At 37.7% G+C, this 25736-nt stretch overlaps 1 protein-coding gene across 1 annotated transcript in view; it reads right to left on the bottom strand.

Annotated features, from left to right (window-relative positions):
* Nucleotides 1-21943, bottom strand: part of BMP5 (bone morphogenetic protein 5) — a 142390-nt gene extending 120447 nt beyond the window's left edge. The window contains exon 1 of the mRNA XM_061146358.1: nt 20733-21943. Within this exon, the coding sequence (XP_061002341.1) occupies nt 20733-21222 (490 nt within the window). The 5' untranslated portion in view covers nt 21223-21943. The remainder of the gene's footprint in view (nt 1-20732) is intronic.
* Nucleotides 21944-25736: the final 3793 nt, after the last annotated feature.

Raw genomic sequence — 25736 nt, 5'->3', positions numbered from 1 at the left:
TTTATTGGAAGTTCACTGATTACTTCATCTTTCAAATTAATAGTTTTAAATTTATCAATTCATAGTTTGTTTTCTAATTTGGTGAATTTTGTTTTTTATTTCTATATGTTATCCTTTTAGGACTTCAGGGGGCATGTTGAATAAAATTCTTAATCTACCTTCATTTCTATTCTTTTCCTTTTAGTGTTAAAGCTCTAAAGGCATGAATTTATCCTAGAGTATAGCTTTGGCAACGATTCTTATGTTTTGATAAATTTTCATAAATGGTGTTTTTATTAAAACTTATTCCTTAAACATCTAATTTCTTCTTAATTTAGTCAGGAAATTTATATAATTATTATATGGTTTATGAATATTCAATTATAAATATGGCATGTAATCTATCTTCCTGTTTGCAATTTATTTTCACAAATAACCTGCTACTTGTTCTGTGGCTTTTAACAAATGCAGAGGTTTGTAACCACCCCCACAATCTAGATTCACAGAAGTCCCTTCACTACCCTGTAGCTTCTCTGTAATCAAACACTTCTTATCTTTAATTCCTGACAAAAACTCATCTATTCCCCTTCTCCATAGTGTTGCTCTTTCTAGTGAAATGAAGTGAAGTCGCTCAGTCGTGTCCAACTCTTTGTGACCCCATGAACCCCAGAAGCCTACCAGGCTTCTCTGTCCATGGGATTTTCCAGGCAAGAGTACCAGAGTGGGTTGCCATTTCCTTCTCCATGCTTTTCCTAGAATTACATATAAATAAAATCATACAATATATAGCCTTTGGGTCTAGTGGTTATGCACTTAGAAAAATAAAATATAAGTTTACCTGTATCTTAGCATGCTAAGTTACTTCAGTCATGTCCTATTTGTCCATGGGATTCTCCAGGCAAGAGTACTGGAGTGGGTTGCCATGCATTCCTCCAGGGGATCTCCCCGACTCAGGGGTCAAAACCAGGTCTCTTGTGTCTCTTGCATTGGCAGGCAGGTTATTTAACATTAGCGCCACCTTGGAAGCCCCTCTATCTTAGCATGTACACAATAGTTCTATCGTTGAGAACTCCATTGAATAGATGTTTAACCATTAATTAATCTTAGCATGTATAAATAATTCTATTGTTGAGAATTTCATTGAATAGGCGGTTAAGCTATTGAAGAACATTTAAATTCTTTGTACTTTGGGGCAATTATGAAGGAAGTCTCTGTAAACATTCACGTACAGATTTCATTTCTCTACAATAAATACCTAGAAGTGATATATCTGGGTCACAGGGCTAGTGTAAGTTTAATATTATGAGAAAATGCCAATATTTTTTTCAAAGTGGTTGTGTCATTTTGCATTCCTATCAGCAATTGATGAGAGTTCCATATCTTTATTAGTAGAGGCGCAGGGAGGTTTTGTTGTTGTTGTTTTCTATTTTATCTATTTTTATGATGTGTAATGCTATCTAATTGTGTTTTTAATTAGCATTTCCCTAATGACTGATGATGGTGAACATGGTTTGTGCCTATCATCTATCAATAAGTATTGTAATATTTTGAGTGTATGTGCTATCCATTTAGTGATCTGTGTACACAGTCCACTGAATTTTAGAAGAAATATATACACAACTGATACAAGTCAATATATTTCAAAGTACAGTCCTTGAGGTAAGTCAATTAATTTAACTTTATTAGCTGTTTTATTCAAGTACATCATTATTTTGTATTTGTGTATGTATGTATTCTATTATGCAGTTTTAACTGCATGGTAAGTTTTCATACTATAACTTTGCTTCAATTTTTACTTACACTTCTAACAATTTTTATTCTATGCATTTTGATTTAATATTTCCCATACAAAGATCTGGCAAACCTGGAGCTTTGTCAAGTTTTATACAGTCCGTGTTATACTGACTTGCTCTGTTTTATGTCATTCATTTTCCCTTGCATCTTAGACTTGCTAACATAAAATTATGACCCCTGATTTCTTCTCCTTGTATGTTTCTGATATGCCTTATTTCTTGATTCAGAATTTATCTAATTATTTTATATTGTCACTTCAGCTGAGTTATTTTTGCAGTTAGGACACCATTGCACTAATACTTAGATTTCTAACTGCTGCATAAATGTCTTTTTTAAAAACTATACTGTGATATAGCATTGAACTTTTCAAGGCTAAGAGATGCTGATAAGATGATGAACATGTGTACTGAAAAATCATGATTTAGAGACCAGATTTAGTCAAAACAAAAGTGTAGGCATATCCTACACTTACTTAACCTCAGATCAGTCTAGAAGATGCTTAAGATGCCAAGTTGATGAAAGTGGGTCATGAATGTTCCTCATCAACATGATCATTTAAACAACAGCCGATGGCAAGAAGTGATTCTAAAACATCACGGGATTCTGTGAAAAAGATTTAGACCAATAATCAAACTTGATCCTAAACTAGAAGGTATGTTATTTGTGGGTAAATGCAGGCAATGGATAATCAATTAAGAATAATTTGTGTAGAGACCACCTCGGTGGTCCAGTGATTAAGAATCTGCTTGGCAATGCAAGGCACACGAGTTTGATACTTGGTCCGGGTAGATACCACATGTCATGGAGCAGCCAAGCCTGGGTGCCCCAACAAGAGAGACCACCGCGCTGAGAAGCCTGCGCACCTCACGGAAGAGTAGCCCCTGCTACCCGAAGCTAGAGAAAGCCCGCGTGCAGCAATGCAGATCCAGTGCAGCCAAAAATAAAACAATGTTTTTTTTTCATTTGTGTGTTTACTTAGCTCGCCTCCCTCCAATCCCCAAATGCCACCTTTAAACAGTATAATCAATGAGATACTTATACCCCTCTGCCATCCCTGTTCTTAGGTTATCTATAAATGCAGATTTTATAATTAAATTACAGAAGGTTATTAGGGTGTAAGTTTATTTAGACCAAAATTTATTTCTTCTGCTGAATTTTATTCTCAAATACGGTTCCTTGAGACTACGTCCTGTCCATTCTTAGTGATTTCTGTTCCAGTGATCGGCTACATGGCACCTTACAACAGTTGTTTCTGGAGAGGGATGTCGATGAAATATTTTCTAAACTGTTAACTAATGGGAATGTTTTCCAGTTTTTCTGAATTTTTTGAATTCAGAAGAAATACAAATTTTTTAAAAAAAGGTTTAATTAGTTAAAAATGTAAATAGATTTAATTTAGATTTCAGTATGATAAAATAGTCTGTAGAAGGGAATAGCAGCCCACTCCAGTATTCTTGCCTGGAGAATTCCATGGACCCTGGTGATCTATAGTCCACTGGGTCGCAAAGAGTCAGACATGACTGAGCGACTAACGCCACAACACGCACACACACACGATAAAATAGCATTTATGGTTGGTGCAAGTAGTAATTGGAACAAGTCTACTGAAAAACAATTTAGTAATATTTAGTAATATTTTCCAGAAGATTCAAAAGATAATTTTATTCTAACGCAATTTTAAAGAACAGACTCTAAGAAAGTGATCAGAAATTATAAAAAATGTTTATGAACACATATATAAAGATGTTCATTTCAACAGACTATATAATAGTGAAAACTGGAAATGGGCTTCCCTGGTAGTTCGGTGGTAAAGAATTCACCTGCAAGGTCGGGAAGATCCCCTGGAGAAGGAAATGGCAACCCACTCCAGTATTCTTGCTTGGGAAATTCCATGGACAGAGAACCCAGGCGGGATACAGTCCATGGGGTTGCAAAAGAATTGGACACAACTTAGCTACTAAACAGCAGCAATAAACAACAACAAAAAAGGAAAAATTACATGCCCAACTATAATTATTCAGCTGAAATATTACTGTCATCAAAAATATGCTCATAAAGAGCACATGAAGAAATGAGAATAGTCATATACTAAAAAAATCAAGAATAAACATCGGGCACAACATTGCATAAACATTGCTTAATTCTAAAAAATGAATGCTTGAAAAGTATGGAAAGAAATATTAAAATATCAATAATAGTGGTTCTAGATAATAGATTTAAACTTTTTTGCTGCTTCTTTTTAATTTTGGAAATAAAGTGGTCATGGGGTCAACAAACTAGCTTATCATAATACTTTGCTTGCCATTGTTTCCAAAAATGATTTCATAGAATAAAATTTCCTCATGGAGGAGTGTTTCTCAGAGTGAGTTCCCTGTAACACTGGGTTTACATGGCTCTGTCAGGAGAGCTCCAGAGTTCATGTGTCTTGGTAACCTCATAACCCATATCCTCCTTGCAGAGATGCACAATGCTCATTAACATAATAAAGATACTGAGAAGTCTTCTCTTGGAAATATCAAACCTTATTTAATGACTGTTTCTCAGAACAGTTCAAATTTATTTGACTGTAAAATTTCAGATTCACCCCTTATAGAAGAACTTAAAACACTTTCAAGGAAATCCCCTTACAAATGCTAAGAATTCTGATTTAAAAGAGTCAGTAATTGAAGGTGTCCAACAGATTTAAACAATCATGTTTCAGCAGGGGCTTGAGTTATTAGAGATACCAAGGGTACATTTCATGCAAAGATGGGCTCAATAAAGGACAGAAATGGTATGGACCTAACAGAAGCAGAAGATATTAAGAAGAGGTGGGAAGAATACACAGAAGGACTATACAAAAAAGATCTTCATGACCCAGATAATCAGGATGGTTGTGATCACTCACCTAGAGCCAGACATTCTGGAATGTGCAGTCAAGTGGGCCTTAGGAAGCATCACTATGAACAAAGGTAGTGGAGGTGATGGAATTCCAGTTGAGCTATTTCAAATTGTGAAAGATAATGCTGTGAAAGTGCTGCCTCAATATGCCAGCACATCTGGAAAACTCAGCAGTGGCCACAGGACTGGAAAAGGTCAGTTTTCATTCCAATCCCAAAGAAAGGCAATGCTAAAGAATGCTCAAACTACTACACAATTGCACTCATCTCACACGCTAGTAAAGTAATGCTCAAAATTCTCTAAGCCAGGCTTTAGCAATACGTGAACCATGAACTTCCAGATGTTCAAGCTGGTTTTAGAAAAGGCAGAGGAACCAGAGATCAAATTGCCAACATTCGCTGGATCATTGAAAAAGCAAGAGTTCCAGGAAAACATCTATTTCTGCTTTATTGACTATGCCAAAATCCTTGACTGGGTGGATCACAATAAACTGTGGAAATTCTGAAAGAGATGAGAATACCAGACCACCTGACCTGCCTCTTGAGAAACCTGTATGCAGGTCAGGAAGCAACAGTTAGAACTGGACAACAACTGAACTCTCAACAACTCTTGAGAGTCCCTTGGACTGCAAGGAAATCCAACCAGTCCATCCTAAAGGAGATCAGTCCCGGGTATTCATTGGAAGGACTGATGTTGAAGCTGAAACTCCAACAACAGACTGGTTCCAAATAGGAAAAGGAGTACGTCAAGGTTGTATATCGTCTCCCTGCTTATTTAACTTATATGCAGAGTACGTCATGAGAAACGCTGGGCTGGAGGAAGCACCAGCTGCAATCAAACTTGCCAGGAGAAATATCAATACCTTCAGATATGCAAATGACACCACCCTTATGGCAGAAAGTGAAGAAGAACTAGAGTCTCTTGATGAAAGTGACAGAGGAGAGTGAAAAAGTTGGCTTAAAGCTCAACATTCAGAAAACTAAGATCATGGCATCTGTCCCCATCATTTAATGCAAATAGATAGGGAAACAGTGGAAACAGTCACTGACTTTATTTTTTGGGGCTCCAAAATCACTGCAGATGGTGATTGCAGCCATGAAATTAAAATATGCTTACTCCTTGGAAGGAAAGTTATGACCAACCTAGACAGCATATTAAAAAGCAGAGATATTACTTTGTCAACAAAGGTCCATCTAGTCAAGGATATGATTTTCCAGTAGTCATGTATGGATGAGAGAGTTGGACTGTGAAGAAAGTTGAGCACCGAAGAATTGATGGTTTTGAACTGTGGTGTTGGACAAGACTCTTGAGAGTCCCTTGGACTGCAAGGAAATCCAACCAGTCCATCCTAAAGGAGATCAGTCCCGGGTATTCATTGGAAGGACTGATGTTGAAGCTGAAACTCCAATATTTTGGCCACCTCATGCGAAGAGCTGACTCATTTGAGAAGACCCTAATGCTGGGAAAGACTGAAGGCAGGAGGAGAAAGGGACAACAGAGGATGAGATGGCTGGATGGCATCACTGACTCATTGGACGTGAGTTTGGGTAAACCCCTGGAGTTGCTGATGGACAGGGAGGCCTGGCATGCTGCGGTTCACGGGGTCGCAAAGGGTCGGATACGACTGAGCGACTGAACTGAACTGAACTGACTTATTGTATATCAATGAAGTTAGCAGAATTAAAAGTAAATATAATTTATGACCCAGTCATAAACAATAATTTTATCTTCTGACCTTCTAAGTATATCTCAGTGTAAATAATTAGAAGTCAGATACTGAGATTGTTCATACTTCCCCTTATGTTACAACCAGGCTGTGGGTTGATTGGGTGGGAGTGGTCAGGAAAAGGGAGGAAGAGAGAGAGAAAGAAAATAGAATTTTTAAAAACAAGCAGGTGCCATCCTAAATGTTCGTCTTTATGCTGCAGCTACTTCTTGACTTGCCTTTCAAAGCAGAGATTAGTCCTCAGGCTTTTTGCTGAAATTTGATACATGAATAAATATCCTTGCTTTTTACAAGTCCCTTTTTGATTCTTGGCTTGGTATTAAGACCCAGGGATCGAATCCAGGACTCCTGCATTTCAAGCGGATTCTTTACCATCTGAGTCACCAGGGAAGCCCGTTGAGGGCTGAGGGCTCCTGAGAGTCCCCATGCACCTTGCCCCAAAAATATTTTCTCTTGGAAAACAAATTAAATATCCCATTGCGACCACATGGACTATAGCCCACCAGGCTTTTCTGTCCTTGGAATTCTCCAGGCAAGAATACTGGAGTGGGTAGCTATTCCCTTTTCCAGGGAATGTAGGCAGATTCTTTACCATCTGAGCCACCAGATGGAAGCCCTAAACATCCCAAGGCCTTAGCTTTAAATTCATAAGATATGTGAAAAGCAGAAACAATAGGTTTAGCTTTGGTGTGATGTAGGGGCCATGAATGAGCTGTGTGAAAGGCACTCACTTTACACATGCAAGAGATTAGGGCTGTGGCTGCTACAAATCAGGAGACGTGCATTCTATGTGGAGTGATCAGTGTTATATAGAACACAGAGGAGACCTCAGCCATAACCAGCAGGATGGAGCAGAGGCTAGCTGCCAGGGCTCCCATCTGCAATAGCAGGGATTTCCTAACTTGTAGGTTCACATGGTCCTGCAGCCCAAACTTCCAGTTTAATAGGTTCTTCATGATATCTGCTAGCCAGTCCAGGACTGGGTCACAAAAGCTGTGACAACGCCTTCATCCTAGCTGCAGCACAGAGCTGTTACATGCCCTTCTACACTGGCCAGCGTGCTGGTAGTTTTCCAGCATCCAAATGAACTCACTATTATTTATTCCACCTTCCGACCTCTGCTTCTGAGGCCTGTTAGTGTTTACAGCTTTGATATTCTTTCTCTTTTCTCTCTGGCCAAACATTACTCCTGTTCCTCTCAAGTCTGTCTTTTGAAGGTAGGACTCAACACAGATCCCCTTTCCCTCGTTCATTACTGGCTAACTGGTCAAATGTCACAAAGGTCAGCATCCCTGGGGTCTGCAGAGCGCTTGCTTCCCTCTGCCTTGCAAGTGTCGTGAGGATCTGCCTTCTTCAAAAGGCCATGCATCCCCATTCAGAAGAAGGCTTAGAGGAGCCCAGCTCCAGGGAAAAGACTTATGGTAAGCTCATTCCTAGGGATTTTTCCCATCTCAAATCTAAAGCATTGCTAATGAAGTGAAACTATCCCAAGTCCAATATGGGAAACGTTGGAAAAATATACAGAAGTTGATAGAGTTCACACCGTGTCCCAACCAACAGCCTTCCTGACAGCATTTACAAAGGCGACACGGCACTGCAGAGGGCAATTTGCACTCTGAATCCACTTCCTCCTCTCACAGGATGTAGGACTTTGGACCAGTGACAACATCTTTGAGTCTCAGTTCCCTCATCTGTAAAATAAGGTCATTTTGTGGGAATTAAATGGTAGCACTTGAAATATTATTAGCACACTGGCTGGCACCTTAGAAGCACCAAAGTGTTAGCTGAGGAAGACAGTGCCTTCCACTAGAGCAGAAATCAGGGCACATTTTAAGTCCTTCCTCTTATGATTTCACTTTGGCGATCTGGTGTTTTGTTGATATGAATTCTTGGGTAAGCACCAATCTCAGCGATGGCGTCCCAGGAGACTTAGATGCACTTTTTGCAGTATATGTTCACTTCATGATCACAGAAGATCACTGGTAAAGAGTCAAGCAGTGGTAAAACACTGGGCAATGTTTCTCAACTATCAAGTTGAAATAATAATGGTCTAATGCCCAGGATCCTGAGAAGATTCAAAGCTGTATATCCAAAAGTTCTGTATACCAGTTTTTTGAACTTTCATTATTCTGTCCATGACAAAGTGTGTCTTCAGTGACTGATTATATCCTGAATCCATACTATGTGCAATATGAACAGTAACAGAGGAGACAGCAAACACGAGCTTGTGAGCAGACATGTGAAGAAGTAACATAGGGTCTGGGGTGAAACTTCAGACAAATCCAATAACCTAATGTTGAAAAATTGTGTGATCTTTAGCCCTGTTTTCTAAGCACAGCACAATAAATAATAAATGCTTAAGCCACACTTATACTCTCGAACATACAGTAAGCATGCAGTACAAAATATGAATCTTCTTTTGAAATATCGGCCCTGAAATCACTGGACTTTCCTATTAGTACAGTCCTATGTGATACAGAGCAGGTTTCAGAGAGAGCCTCTAAGCTGTGGGGAACCTCAGTCTACCTCTGCCTTATGCTTTTTGGACTAACGGGCTTCCTTAGGTTCTGTCTGCTGGTAAGACGCTCTTTTTCTTTTCTTTTTAAAATTTTTCTTTAAAGGGATGGGGGTTTGAAAACTTTTTTTCTGTACACAAGAGGTTAATTCTACCTGGTTAGTTCAATAACAAAGGAACACATTGTTTTAGAGAATACTTGTTAATGGTTTTGTTTTAACTTGGTGCTGGAATTTTTGTGATTTTTTTGAAAGTAGGTGACATTAAGCAAAAAAGAAAAAAAAAAAAAATTCCTGGCATAAGAATCAAGGGCCTGCAGGTTGGATGCATGAGACAAGTGCTCGGACCTGGTGCACTGGGAAGACCCAGAGGGATCGGGTAGAGAGGGAGGTGGGAGGGGGGATCGGGATGGGGAATACATGTAAATCCATGGCTAATTCAAGTCAATGTATGACAAAAACCACTACAATGTTGCAAAGTAATTAGCCTCCAACTAATAAAAATAATTGAAAAAAATTAAAAAAAAAAAAAAAAGAATCAAGGGCCTGGACCTAGATTCTCTTGCCCTGTGATCTTGGCAGTGGGACAGGCAGAGTCTCCCCACAGTGCCTGACCCAATAGTAGGTCGTTAGCTGCGCTGGCCCAATCACTGACTAAGTAAGGAACATCTCAGCTCTCCAGTGCCCACGGATGTGCGTTGTGCTCCTATCTGCTTCCCTGAGTGCTGGATGCAAGGATGATGCACAAAAGTGCAAACCATGATTATTGTTGTTGTTAGAAGTTGCACTGTGATCTATATATTTCAAAAGCAGGTTACCTACCTAAAGAGTAGTAGCAAAGAACAAAAAAATGGATAGCCAGACAGATTGTGGTCCCCGTACTGATTCTACCTTCACCAGCTGAGTGAACTGTGTAAGTTATTTAACTTCTAACAAGTCTCAATTTTCACACCAAAAAAAAAAAAAGGGAACAGAAAGATATTTGCCCACAATAGTGAGACACAGATTAACTGAAAAAAGGCATGTGAATCACTTAGTCCAGTCCAGCCAGAGGAATTATATTTAATTGCTGTTATTGTTGATTTAGTGACTACTGCTACAACGATAACCCACTCCAGTGTTCTTGCCTGGAGAATCCCAGGGACAGCGGAGCCTGGCAGGGTCTAGCGGGTCGCACAGAGTCGGACATGAGTGCTTGGCAGCAGCGGCAGCAGCCACAACTATACTATCATTTAAAATTATGTGACAGGGACTTCCCTGCTGGTCCAGTGGCTAAGACTCCGTGGTCCCAATGCAGGGGGCCCAGATTCCTCCTCTGGCTGGGGAAGCAGATCCCAAGTGCTGCAACAACTAAGAGTTTACATGCTACTTTAACTGAAGATCCCACATGCCGCAACTAAGACCTGGTGTAGCAAAATACATAAATGATTTTTTTTTAAAAGTAAAATAAAATTAGGTGAAAATGTATACTTTATATGTATCACGTACACAAAAAAAACGATGATAACCAGCTTGCTTAATTCTGATAAATTCTTCCTCCAAGTAAACAACTGTAAAATGCTGACCATTTTTGATATGACAGTATAGAGGAAAAAAATCTTAATTGTTGATTTGAACATGTCAGAACATGTCGGAATCCATGTTATAAGAACTTAACTCATCACAATGAAAACTTTAGCAAAGAGCATCATGATGACTTAACTTTCAGCATGTTATCAAATAATGAAAAAACAATAAACCCATGTTTTTCCACTCAACATATCAGAAAATAACAAAAGTCCATGTGATGACTTTACAATATGGATAGTGTAAACAGAAGAGGTCCACAGTTCATGCAAGGCCTTTTGTGCGACTTTTTGGATAAAATCCATGCATTCCCATCTTGCTTTAAAATATTAAAACAAGAAACAATTCAAGAAAAATTAATAAAAAGATCCAACTATCATCTGGAAAAAAGAAAACAAAACAAAATTCAAACACATAGTCTAGAAAAGTCAAAATGCTTCAGGCTGGATTGTGTGAAATAGAAACAAAATTTCCACAATGATACGAACAGTAATGAGAACAGCTAGAAATTAGAAAATCATAAATTCAAACAGGATCTGAGAAACAGATAACGCTCAAAACACCAGGATTGCATGATTATTTGAACAGAGTGGTTTTCCTTTTTAGAGTTCAGAAGTTTATTCACTGAGATTTTCATCATGAGTCAACTTTTTTCAAAATTAAAACAAAACAAAACAAAATGTTAGCTTCTGAAAACAAACTTTCAAACTCAAGATTTTTTTCCATCCTTTCAAAGGGTCATTTAGAGAGTGGCCACGTCTTCATTACAACACTGGCCTAACAGCAATTTCCCCTTCTCCATAACAAGCAAGGAAATGGAACAGGTAATATCTGGAATGAAAGTAAAATGTTGGGTTCCTCGTAGGAATGGGTCCAAAAGTAATTAAAAAACACCTTTCAGTAGCCCCTCCCAGAAAGCATTGCCTTCAGATAATCACAGGGAGACTTCCCAGTTACCCAAAAATTCAGTTGTGGACTGACATTTCCCCGGACACCCCAAGGACTGAGCAGAGTCCATCAACTGTCCAACTTGAAGACACAGTCCCTGAAAATTCAAGTTCATCTTCTTTTGGATAGAGCAAAATTCGTGTGGGTAACGTCCCACAGTTTCAGTTAGAAAATGATCTGACAATATCTGGTGGACTGAGCTTAAAACACCAACTTCGGCATAGAACACCGTGGACCTTACTCGAGTTGAAGTTGTTACAGTAGCTGTTAACTTCATCCTTAGCTCATGTTGGCTTAAAGAGCTATAACCCCACCTTATTAAGTTCTAACTATTAATACAATTCTGTATTATGATCTCCACTTTACAGACAAGGCAACAGTCCCAATGACGTGAAATAATTTGTTCAAAGATGTGTGTGTGTTAGTGTTCAGTCGTATCTGACTCTTTGCGACCCCATGGACTGTAGCCGACCAGGCTCCTCTGTCTGGGGGATTTTCCAGGCAAGAATACTGGAGTGGGTTGCCAATTCCTTCTCCAGGGGATCTTCCTGGCCAGGAATCAAGCCCAGGTCTCCTGCATTGCAGATTCTTTAGCATCTGAGCCACCAGGGAAGCAAGATACAGAGGTTTTAATGCAAAGTTGGTATTCAAGCCATTCCAACTCCAAAACCTTTTACTGAGATGGTTAGGGGACCAACTAACCTGTCCTCACTCTCAGCAAAGAAAACATCTGCAAAATATCAACCATAAGGCCCATATAAATGATGACCTGTACTTCTTCCTCATGAAATTAGTTGTCAGTGTCTACATCAAAATTATCTGCTGAGAAGCCGACAACCTTTATAAATGGAACTCTCTCTTCCTCTGCTTTTGATAACTATAGAAGTAAACTCAGGTTAAAATCACCATCCTTCGGCAATTTAAAGGGGAGCAGGGTCTATACTGGGAAGAAGCTCTTCTACTCGATGCTCATCTGGGATTAAAGGATAGGGGATGCTCTGGCCTCCAGGCTTAGAGGTTGGTTATTTATGAGAACTAAATAGCAACACACCTGTTCCTCCATGAAATTACACATCTGGGAGTCACAGGAACTCTTCCAGGGGAGAAGAGAGGTAGCAAAGAGAAAGACAATTATTCCAATTTACCTCCTCCTGAAATGATTTCTGCCTGCAACAGGAGCTGTAGATGGTATCATGTGATTCCACTCAGAATTCAAAAACCTGTTGCACACTCATGGGCCATGTGAGGAAGAATGACAATAGGACTGAGAATCAACAGACCTGAGATTGCAAACATAAACTGCTCTTTATATTTTCCCTGCATTTATGCTAGTATTTTCTATACTGAGTTTTGTGATTGGCAATGGTAGTCTGCTGTTTGTATTGTGGGTTTGTTTTCTGTTTTTTGGTTTTTTTACTACTTAAAAAAAAAAAAAAAAAATTGGCCATGTCACCTGTCACGTGGGATCTTAGTTCCCCAGCATGGATAGGGCCCACATCCCCAGTGCTGGAAACTTGGAGTCTTAACCACTGAACTACCAGGGAAGTTCTTGTGGGTCTTTGTTTTAATTTCAATTTGCTCTACAATACTTTTAATATATAATATAAAATTACAGATCCAGATACAATTTAAGAACTTTTTTCAGCATCCCATGCCTGTTTTTGCCACTCAACCGCTCTCACAATAAATCATTATCTCTCAAATTTTGCAATTAACCTGGACAAGGATTAACATATATATCAGTAAGTTGGACTGAAATTGAAGTGATACTAGAACTCTTGTTGACTAAACACTCAATATGCATTTATCCATTTGTCCCAGATATCTTCAGTTTATGCCTCAAGATCCACTCTCCGCATTTCTCTGCTTAGCTGTCTGCACCAAGAGGCTGATTTTTCGGGAGCTGGTCCAACTGGCCCCATGGCCCTGGTCTTTCAGTGACCATCAGCCAACAGGAGAGATAGCGGAGGAGTGAAGTCTGTTTACTCCCAGGCCTCGCTTCCTGCTGAGCACCTAGAGTTGGCTGCCTGGCACCTGTCTCACAAAGACCACTGGCCCCACTAGGGTGCCTTCCCCTAGAGCTCTTCTGCTGGTAACCGCTTCTGCTCCCATCCCATCCCAGGAGTCGTGAAGGAAGACTCCCCTGAAAGTTCAGGTGCTGCATTATCTCCACTTTTTCCAGAAAGCCCCACCCACTACATTAGAAATATTATAACCTTAATTAAATTCCCCACAAATGCCTCCATTTGTGCAAGTTGTCTCTTTCCACTGGGGATAAAAATGGATGAATAGGGCTTGATTCTTGCTAGTGTTACGTGTCATTTGTTACATGTCATCAAATATGCACTTAGGAGGGCCCTATGCTGGTTCTAATACCCTGCAGCCACCATCTTGGAAGTCTTGATAACCTTTAAACAAGTGGCCCCACATTTTCATTTTACATTGGGCTCCACAAATTACTTAGCTACTCCTGCAAATGCAATACAGATGTTGGCTTCAAATGCAATTTCAATAACAATCACTGCCATTTCAAGAGGTCTATGCTCCAAATACTCTTCTTAAATTTGTATGTAATTAACTCATTTAATTCTCTCAACACTTAAGGAGGAAGGTGTTATTATTATCTTCAGAACTTCTTAGTCAAAGAACCAGAAGCACCTCGAGAATGTAAGTACTGATAACTTGCCTGAGGTCACCCTGAAAGAAAGTGCAGCCTGTGGGATTCTAATACAGGCTATTTGGCTTAGATTTCATTTATAATTAAACCTAATAGCTGTTTGAGCAGTAATATACCATGGACTTTAGGATTCTGAAAATAGACTCCATCTCCCTGCATAGGAAGGCTAATTGCAAAGTTACACTAAGGACAGGAAATCTGTGCACAACAAATAATACTGAATTTCTCATATCAAGACAGCATAGCTGAAGGGGTTTGTAAATATTAATAAATCTTTTAATGTTGACATGTCTCCTAGGTCTGCATAAAATCTAAATGAGATTTGCATCTGACCTCTTTAAACTATTTTCTTTATTGCAAACAACTTCAAGAAAGCTATTAAACCACAAGCACAATAAAAGTTGTTCTTTACTTCCAGAAAGAAGTTAAATAAACACAATATGCAAGAGATAATAATAAGAGATGGATTTATTTCTAAAATACAGCATTCTTTTTGTAATGCAATTCCCAAGACTGCCTTGTTTGGGGAAAATAGAGTGAAAGGACACATCATTGTGAAGCCAAGGACCTTCATCATCTTAGAAATTATAAAATAATTAAACCTTGGTTTAATTTCTATACCAACCAAACAATTCAACATTATACAAGATCTGGGTTTCTACGTTTTCTACAATATGTGGGTAGTTCACTGCCTTCCAAGTATAGTATATGTGCTCTCTTTGGTTATGAAGGTTTGTTATTTCCTTTTCTCCTCAAACCACTAAGCAGACTTTTTACTAACTTACCAATGATTTTTTTTTTTTTCATTTTGAACATTGTAATTTTCAACAGATTTTGTTTCTATAATACCTTATTATATTATCAATTTTATCACAGCCATTAAAACAAGACTCTCACAAACCTGGGTTGCTATTTGGTTCCATGGATCCTTGTAAACATCTCTGAAAATGGCAGGTGAATACTCCCACTACGATTTTTATCTGAGTCATAACTTTAAGACCCACGACTGGATCTTAAACATCCCCATCAGACACGGACATCTCAGCAGCTCCCTTTCCCTCTCCCCAAATAAATGAGCCAGTTGTCAGGGTTTAACTGGTGTGTTTTAAAGGCTATCTTAGCCAAGGGTATTATTTTAAGGGATGAGCAAATGGGGAAACCCCACAGCCCGGCCAATAAAATACGAACTGAAGGTGCAAAGAAGCACTCATAAATATTCCCTAGAACAAGGGACGCATTGTTTCCTTCACCCTTTCAGTGGCTCCTCTGATCTCAGCCCCTCTCTGCGTCAGGGAAGCCTCTTCCTTGAACCTGTGGTTTTTTCAAGCTGAGTTACTACATTATTTATGACTGCAAATGTGAGTGGCCCGTCTGCGTGCTCCTTCTACACACACACTGATGCCCCCTCCCTCCGCCCCGCTTCGGTATTTCAGTCTGCAAGGATGAAAGGGCTTCCCCCGGAGCTGATGCGGTTGGGGATGCAGCATGAGCTGCCATCTCCGGAGGAGGCGGACGGAGGGTTTCCCCACCGCCTCCACCTGCGACGCCCAGAGGCGGCCCCTCACACTCATTCCATCCATTTTCCTCCTTTCCAGGGCTTTAGAAAAATACTTTTTCTGTCTCCGTCTCATCCTCCCTGTTCCCTGCCTCCACCAGTTTACTTTTGATCTCTTTATATTTTCTCAACATCTCTCCTCAACTAAAAAAAGGAAACCATCACTCTTCACAGGCATGCGATGAGTATTCCATAAAAATTCTATCAGTCGAAGGGTTTTCTAACTCAAAAACGAGTTGCATTTTTGATGAGCGTGATTTTTGTTCAGTGATGCTGTTTTTCCCTTTTGTAACACTTGTCCTTGAGTTTCCCCCTTTTAAATTTTAATAGTCTTATAAATTAGGAGAGGCACAAACAATTCCGTTTAGTCCAGGAGATCTTCAGGGCGAGCAGGCAGGGAAGACTGGGGATGGTAGAGAAGCAATTAAAGTGGACTCAACAGCCTGTTGGAGAGGTTCCGACACCCTGGGGAGCTTTGCTCCTCATGCGTGGAGGCTGCATGGGCCCTTCGTATCCTTTTCCTTCTCAAGGAGAGAGAAAACAGGAGACTGTACCTCAATTATGGGGCTGTGACAAATTGATTTTCAGCTCATCTAAGCCTACAGCCATGAAGAAACAAGGACCAAAGGCAGCCCCCAGGAGAGGTGGGGCAGTGAGGATAGGGATGCCGGGAAAGCCTGGAGCTGGAGAGGCCCTAGAACTCCAGGGGAAAGGCCTTAAGACGGGGGCTGGGGCCGGGGGCAGGCAAAGAAGAGAGGGAGAAATGGAAGGCAGAAATGGAAGGATGCAAGGGAAGGAGCTGGAGGTGGCAGGTGAGCCGCCCCAAGCCCTTCCAGAGCGTGTCATCTGTCAATACCTTCTCTCCAGCCGTGACTCCTGATCAAACTTCTAAAACTAGCAATTTGTGAGTGACCATTCAAACCTGCAAAACACTTCTAATTAAACTATGGTTATAATTATCTCTGCAGCCATGCCGTCCGTCAGCAAGGACATAGCATTAGAGAAGAACAAGGTTCTCCCCGCCACCCCTCCCAGGGCTTGGTCAAGAATGCCAAGAGTTCACAGAGAAGAAAGATAAAGGCCTCCACCCTCAGCAACTTCTTTTCAAAAGTGAAAAGTGGGGGGGGGGGGGGGGGTGGGAATGACTATTTCACCCAATATTAACGTTTGTTATTCCAGGCATAATCCATGCATATGTACTATAATGGTTTTAGATATTTTTTCCTCCCATCCCCCCTTCCTCAAAAAAAAAAAAAAAATCTTGCGTGTGTTTATAGGTGTGTTTATGTTACACAAGTGTTAATAACCCTGTTGGAGGGACTACATAGATAGGCTTCTTTAGGTAGATCTGTGTATAAATTCCTCTCCACTGGGCACTTGAGTCAGCCAAAACCAACAATAAATATCAATGATGTCTTTCAAATCTGTCAACTGAGAGTATAAGCACATTTTTTTTTCTTCCAGTACCAGGAGAGTTTAATGATTGGGGAGAGTTTAACGATTGGGGAGAGTAAGGGAGAAGGCTTTCATTTAAAATTGTGAAACTGTTTTTCTATTTCATACCTTAACATGCTAAACATGTTGTTATAAAATACAAAAAAAAAAAAGTAAGCACCACATTTTCATACTTTTATGCATGAGAATGAGATTACATTCTTGAATTGTACCTAAGAATCTGACTCCAAGCCAACTGGTCAAAGCCCATTAATAAACCTAAAGTTCTTTATCAGGGAACTACATGTAGACAAAGAGTAATATAAAAGTGAATTTCCTGTGTTTGCTGTTTTCTGTACTTTCCTCTGAAATAGCTACAAATGTTACATCATTTTAATTATACAGTAACCAAGTAATCAAGTAAAGTTAGTTTCTAACTAAAAAGTCTTAGAAATATACTATTTGTTTATCTTTATGTAAACAGAGATATACTTAAAGATTGCAAACAAGCTACCTAATTATTCCTTTCATTTGCAAAGATATTTGATATATAAACTAATCCTTAACATTTTTGAAAAAGCGATAGTTAAAAAAAAATTACCAGAATGATGTTTTTGTTACTGACAAAATAATGTGGAATTGAATAAGCAAAATTCCACTGATATTAAATAATTTTAAGGACAAAAGAGAGAAATCAATCTGTAAAAGCTGTTGACTAGGAGACTGACAAAAGTTGGCCTAAGAATAATGAATAAATTTAGGCAGAAAGTTTCTTTTCACACAATTAATAATTAATATTTGTTTCTTCAAAGTGAACAAATCACAAAAAATAATTTAAAGGTCAAAATAGAATAATGTGTTTAATTTCATATTTAGTTTTTACATTGGCTTTGAGGCAATTTATTCATATTTTATTTTTTCTTCTAGTAAATTCCAATCTGTTTTCTGCTTATGAACATAAAATTAATCACAGTTTGAATTAAATTTAGTTGTTCTTGGGGAGTAAAACTTATGTTGGAAAAAAAACCGTGTTTCTGAATGACAAGATAATTGTAGAAAATCCGTTATGTAACTTGAAAATGACCCAGGCAGGCATGAATAACAAGGATGCTACTAGATCCTTTTTATATAATTCAACTTATAATGGGAAATGTCAACAGATTCTTTTCACATATTTAAATATCAGGTGGCTTCCTCAATACAAATCCCTTGCCTCTTGCTAATTTGATCATTTGCCCTCAGTCTCCACTCTGTACATATCTTTAAAGACACTAAAAACATAAAATCCTCTTGAGTCTTTGTTAATTAATGTTACCGTAAGAAACACTGAAATTCTTAGCACAGTTAATACTGATATTACAATTTTACCTTTTATAAGTATGCTTTGACCTATTTTATTACGGAAGAAATACAAGAGTCAAAGCTTTTTACTAAGTAGTGATTGACTGCAAGCTTTGGCTGTATTAGAAGGCATGGTCTAAAGAGAATAAAATAAAATTGTGGTTTAATTTTCCTCAGAGACTCCTAGGAAAAACTCACTTAGTATCACAATTAATTAGTCAATAATTTCATGTGAGACATTTAGTTTGGATTTTTTAAAGAAAAAGCAACACAGTCTATTATTGAAGAGAAATCACTATCAGCAAGTTAAGCATGATATGAATAAATAAATAAATAAACATTTTCTGAAGCTCATACCCAGTATTGTTTCTTCAGTGTAAAATTAATACTTTTATTTCATAGTATAATTAATTTACTGCTCTGTAATTATAATCCAAGTAATGAAAACTTTATTGATCTAAAAATGTAAATATGCTTTAATGATAAAAATGGTCCTAGAAGTCCCTGAATAAAACTGTTTATTGTTATTGTTGGCTTTCTTATTCTATGTAAATTTATAAAAAGCAATGGAGCAAGGGTTCAAAAATAGTATTTCATTCCTTTCTGAAAAAACAAATACACTTCTCCTGTGAATGATCAAAGTATTCAGTTGTAATATAATATATTACTAGGACAGATTCAAGACTTAGCTATTGTTTTATAAATCAATAAAACAATCACTGCTTTTTCAGTGATTTATGAATATTTAAATCATGCCAGATTGGACTTTATAAAAATATTAAAAAGAAAGTTAAGTTATTGAATAATCTTGAGAAATTGCTACAAAGTCAAATATACCATGAGTCATATTTGCATGTCACTCCTACAAGGAAAAAGCAATCAAACTAATTTAGAATTAAGACATATTTTGATGGCTTAAAAGTTCCAAATGGAACCTGTTAATTACATAGAGAAGAAAAGGCCCCCAGGACACTTGATTAAGGCAACCACCAATGACTTACTACAGCTTATAATGAGAGCTTTGTCTCTTATAACGCGAAACATATGATTTATCAGGCACCTTATCCTTCCTACTAGGATTGCTCAGAGCAAATGAACAGGGCATATTAAGCAACACATACTATAAAAGCTTCATGTGTCATTAAGATTTGTTGCTATCTGACTTTTCAAAGAATATTTTTTTGATAAATGAGGAAGTTTTTAATTAAGTGTCTAATAGAACATGTCAATTTTAACTCCAAGCAGATTGCACTTTAAAACAAAGTTTTAAAAACTCTAACATTAAGAATTGATTACACTTGTTGATTCTATTTAGTTTCTTTTTTTAGTGTCTAAAGATAGCAAACTTTTACCTTCAGTGGCTACCAAAAAATTTAAGGAAAATCACAGCCCTTGTAAAATCATTTTAAAGTGAAGACTCTTTAATAATATTGCAAGATGAAAACAAGGCATTAATTTATCATTTGATATTGTCAAGATCAATTTTTTGGTATTGTCAGTATCAGCACTCAATAGAATATAATTTTAAAAATTACTCGCTAAGAATGTTGTTAATTAAATAATTTCTGATTGAAATATTTTTATCTTAAATGAAAAGGAAAGTTTTATATAGGTAAAGACTATCATAGCATGTTTTACATTTCTCTTGCCTCTGAAAAAAATCAAGTAAGTATGATGTATTTTAATCATTCTAGTAAAAAAATGTTAGATTGAAAATTCTTTTCCAAAATATTTTTCACAGAATTTCAGAATCTGTCCCTGACAGTCTCTGATAGTAATTTTTTACAATATTATTTGATCTTAATTAGTTTCACATCAATATTTTCGCAGTAGTTTCTGCCCTGAAATTAGAGTTCTTAAGTGGCATTTAAGTTACATTTATATGCTTTTTAAATTATTAACCAAAAAAAAAGTTTCAGAATGTCACTTTTACCTTTTCATCTGTAAATACCTGCATTATTATTATTATTTGACCCATAGATTAGCTGTCCTCATAAATTCTTTAGACTATTGCCTGTTTATTCATACATTTAAACAAAATTGAAATTTTAACAAGATGTGAGAAGACCCAAATCTACCCAAACCACATGTTTAATTTTAACTATTTATATTAAAATAATATATATATGTACATATGACTCTGTTGCCTAAGGCAAAATCTTATATTACATCAATGAAAAAAAGGAAACAGAAGCTGGAGAGGAGAGTTATAGAAAATGACTTTACATAAACATGACCACCTACCAAGCAGCTACTTAGCCATTAGGAAAACGTCCACTTTGCAATAACATAGATTAACAAATAAATGAACAACATACCTAAATTGACAAAGCTCATGACCATGTCAGCATCATTCAGAAAGTTGGCATCATGTAGGCTGGCTAGCGGAGGACTCTGGGTGGTCAGGGGAGACGCTCGAGACAGCTGGATGCGGCGAGGGTACCCATTGGGAGAGGCTGGGGAGCCCTTCCTGGCTCCCCGGGAGTCTGCTGCCAGGGGCGCCCTCACGGAGTACTCCAACTCCTCGGGGTTCTCCTCACTGGCCATGGCGTTGTACAGGTCCAGCATAAAAAGAGGTGCAGAGGAAGCTTGTTTTCCAGGTGAAAATGGTCTGGGTCTGTGAGGCAAACCCAAGATAGAGAGAATTTCCCTCTGTATTTCCCGTCTTTCGTGGTTCCGTAGTCTTCTATAAATAAAACTGGAGTGAACATGATTGTCTCCCAAACTTCCTTTCGCAGAACCCACTAGAACCCAGCAGCTCCAGAGGAAACCCACAACACCCCTAAGTAAAAATACAGTCAGATGCATTTTTGTCCAAAAGCAAAAGTTGATATTTTTAGTCCTTCTTGTCCTCTTACCAGAAAGAAAAAAAAAAAATTCTAAGTTCTTAGGAGGTATATTTTCCCAGTAGCTGAAAAACAAGTTTACCTATTCTTCATTTCTGAAGTGAGAGTGACATTTCTGAACACACATCCTCACTGATTTTCCTGCTCTATTTTCAGTATTTTGAAATATGTCAAGAGTAGTTATTTCTAAGAAAGCTGAAACTCGAATTTCCAATTATCCACAGTTGTTAAGAGCTTTTGCTGCATGGATGGAGCAGAAGGCGGCTAATATTATTTGATCAGATGACCTATGCATTCCTATATCAATATATGATAATCAGGCCTTTGGTATTGGAATGAACGAAAGTTGATCTTCTAATAAACTGTAGTTCCCACAGTGATCTTCACTTGCTCTTGAGTTCTTCTCAACCCTTGAGCTCTTTCCAAGATAAATCCTGATTTCTGAGTCACAGATCTATGCTGATCTGCACCTTGGTGTTGGAATATATATTTGTCCGGCAGCTTGGTGATAACTTTAACATCTTTTGTGTCGTCTTAGTGTAAAACAAGACTCAAGGTTGTACTATTCAAGTCAATGTGTTTTCCTGAATTTACTTGCAAACCTTCCTGTAAGTCCCTTCACTCTCTTTCTCCTTCTTAGTGTTAATTCCACCTCCAGCAGACACAAATATACCAGCCCTCTTCAAGGGAGATCTAAAGAGTAATGTAAGCACAACCCTGCTGGGAAAGAAGAGGCTTCTCATTGTAATTTGAAACTGGTAAAGCAAAAAGAACTTAACCCCTTTGCTACCAGAAAAGCCTCCATTTTCACAATTTCATAGACACGCATCTCACACAGCACAGGGGTGCATGGGGCATGTAAGTTCTAGTGGGGGAAAGCCAGTTTTCAAGTAGCAGACTGAAAATTTGGTCACCAGTTTTATAGAGGACCCTTTCAGATCTTTTTTTCTAGTAGTACACATTTAGTACATTTCTATATTAAGTCTCAGGTTGTGGCTGAATTAACATGAGATGTCTCTATTCTGTATTTGAGATTGTTTCTAGTTTTTACAAGTTGTTTAAGTTTACTTCTTACAAAAGAAAAGGAAGTTTCATAAATGAAGGTTAATTTGTTGTTTGTTAATGACAGCCTGATCTTTTCAGAATAAAATACAGTAGAGAATTCATCATCAGTAAATATATTCTAGTTCCCAAAGCCATAGTTATAATAATTTAATAATGGTGATGAGAGAGCCTGGCTTTAGTGATCTTTGAATATCAAGATTTTAAGCAGCAAAGGATATTCATACTTCTCGAGTTAATGCAGCGCATTTGAAATACAAATAGCCTAAGATATGGTGTCATGATTCTTAACCTTCAAGTCATTTCAGTTGAAATATAAGCAGATTTACAAATTAGATATTTCCCATATGTTGTACTCAGTATTTTGATTTGCCTTAACCCATGCAAATAAACAGAAGTCAGATAGTCTTTCTGACTACTTGCAGATTTGCATTTTCAAAATTTGATGGGTACAATGGGGAAAGTGCACACCTTTCTAACACGCCACACTTCATCTGGGGAAATGAGCAAAGTGCGTGTTTATCCTCAATGTTTAATGCCTTTAAAATTTGGAAGTCTACAATGTTTCTGCGCAGCTATAATTTTCCTAAGAAGCTCTCCCTTAACCTTAGGGCTCACATTGTCTGGGAGAATATTCTGATACCAGTGTAGATTTATCAAACAAATTCTCAAACTATTATGAAATTTTAATGTTTTTCCTTTACCTAGAGGTGCCTGGTTTCCTATTTAATTCCTTTTTAAATATTTCCTCTGAGGGTTTAAATCAACTTTAAAGCAAAGTCATATTTCTCATAAATCTACAATTTATTGGTGAAGGCAAGATACCAAAAGGACTTGTGGAATCTGATTGTCTGCATCATTTTCCTAATACAAACTTACTGCATTCAAACTTGATGATGCTGTTGAATATTTGCCCTACTGAAAATACTTTATTAACAACCAAGGAGCATGCCACAGGAGCAGACCCAAATAGTGACATACATGATACACTTCTATAACATAGCTATCCCATGAATAGCAGTACTGCCGCTTGAAAGTGAATTAAAGAATATCATTTCAGTAAGAAGTGACTGAAACCACTAAACTTGAAACTGTGGATTTCACATCCAAAACAAACTAAGAAATTTTTGGCCAATGGTGAGGATTCAAATCAATTACTTGGAGATAAAAACCTTCTCCTCTGCATTTCTTTAATATGCCCCCAGATAAAAGATACTGCAGTTTTTCTCTTAAGAGATGGTCAAGGTTATGAATTTGCTTCCTGTCTCTAAAGCACAGCTTAGAGTTACAAGTGAAAACTGGCTACCCTAGAGGAAGAAACAACTCTTATCTTCCACAAATGCTGATTTTTTTCTCCCTAAGATGCAAGTGAAAAATAAAAATGAGTCTAGGTGTCACCAGTCCCCAAACTCATTTTCCCAAAGTCTGATTTATAATATCAATCAGTGTAATTGTAGTTTAATTGCTTCACCAGGCACAGAGCCCACCTCTAGACTAGAAATCAGTTGCTAGCGTTCTTAGTCAGAACTTTTCATATCCACTCTTCCCCACCTCCCTTCCAACTCAGACTAGATTTGGCAAACATTCATTTTCAAAAGGATCAACATGTGTAAAGAGGGAAAGAAAATAAAGAAGAAAAAAAAAAAAACTGCCAGAAAGAGAGGGGAAATGCTAACCACCAAGCGAAAAGCTAAATTTGTTTCGACTTAAAAGTAAAGGTGTCATGCCACATCATTGGGATTTCCGGGTGGGTGTGTATGTACGTGAGGGCAATTTAGAAGATTAAGCATTTTGCAATGGCAACGTATAAATGTTCCAAATTTCAGAGCATATATGTAAAAGTTGCATAAGTCATTGAACAGACCGAAGAAATATATTCAGTATGGAAGAAGTTGGGACAGGAGAAACAGCCACGGCATCACAAGAATTGTTCCTAAAGATAAGCACATTCCAAGAGGGGCCTTCATAAAAACCCACCTCTCACAGCATAGTCTTTGCCTGGGGTATGTGCTAATATAAGCGTCCTTCTGGTTGGAAACAAAGATGATTGAATACATGGAAGAAGTCCTTCCGCACTCTTTCCTCCTGTTCATTTTTCTCTACCCCTCACAAAAACTGGACACATTTAGTCCACGGATATGCAAACTGACAACATTCAGTAGACAGATCCATTTTCCCCAGCCTTTCAAAAGAAGGTTGCAGTATCTATAAATCTGTGTGGTTATGGAAAGGTCTTTCTGTTTCATTCCATCTGACTTGGACATGCCTGCGATAACCCAAAAGTGATGGTAATTGTGGATATAGCCTTCACCTTCCGCCCGGTTAATAGTTGTTAAAGAAATATTGGATGTGAATAATAAAAGATAGTGACCCAAAACATTTGAAACTTTAAGTTGGTATTATTTTTAATGAATGGTGATATTATTGAATATTTTTAAGCAAACAAAAGATACATCAATACCCTTTGGTATTAGTCCATGTCCCTAAGATTGTTTTATTTTATTTCATGAGAGTAGGTAGTCTGGAAGTAACTTAAGGAAGAATGAACCAACATTTAATCATTAGAAAGGAAACACTGTTAATGAAATACTGATCTAAGGATTCATCTGACAAACAGACTCCAATTAACTGACCCCAAGACACTGATTATTGTAATGACATTAAAATTAGTCAAATTACTAAGGCAGAGGATTTATCTGTCATCCAAATTGACAGATTATTTAAATAGGTAGGTTGGGCATTAAGCTGTTATTTAGTTAACCATGAAAGAATAATTTCATTTATAGAGCACGTTTCATAATTTTAAAAACTCATTCACAACAACTAAACATTTGGTATAATTTATTAATCCAGCAAGCATTTATTGAATGCCTATATATGACTATTATGCATTATCTGTTTTGCATATACAGTAAAAACAAATCAAACAATATACTTGTCCTCAAAAAGCTTACAATCATATTTTATAGATTCAGTTGATTTAAGGGCATAAAATTATTATTTAAATGTTATTGTTACTCAAAAGATAATTTCACTTTTTGCTTGAGAGTTTAGCTAGAATACAAGCACCATAAAAGCAGGTGCTGAATTTTTGTTCATCACTGTTAAACAGTACATATTAGCAGCTCAATTAATATTTGTTGAACAATTGAGTTTTTAACAAAGATGAGCAATACTTCAGGGATTTTTTTAAAGGGCAGTATTGTCTGGAAGCATTATAAATGGTAAGGATTCATAGACATGCTGCTGCTGCTGCAGCATAGACATACTCATCGACAAATTCCTCTGTCTCTCAATAGGAAGACTCACCTACAGTACCAAAGGCTCCTTTTGCAAGGAAACTAGCCTATGACAGGCCTCATCCCACAGCAAAGAATCAGAGTGCAAACATCAAAAAGCATCATATAATGAGTC

Source organism: Dama dama, chromosome 7, assembly GCF_033118175.1.
Source record: "Dama dama isolate Ldn47 chromosome 7, ASM3311817v1, whole genome shotgun sequence".
Lineage (NCBI taxonomy): Eukaryota > Metazoa > Chordata > Mammalia > Artiodactyla > Cervidae > Dama > Dama dama.
Note: the sequence above shows the minus strand (reverse complement) of the source record. Positions and strands in the feature narration are given on the sequence as shown.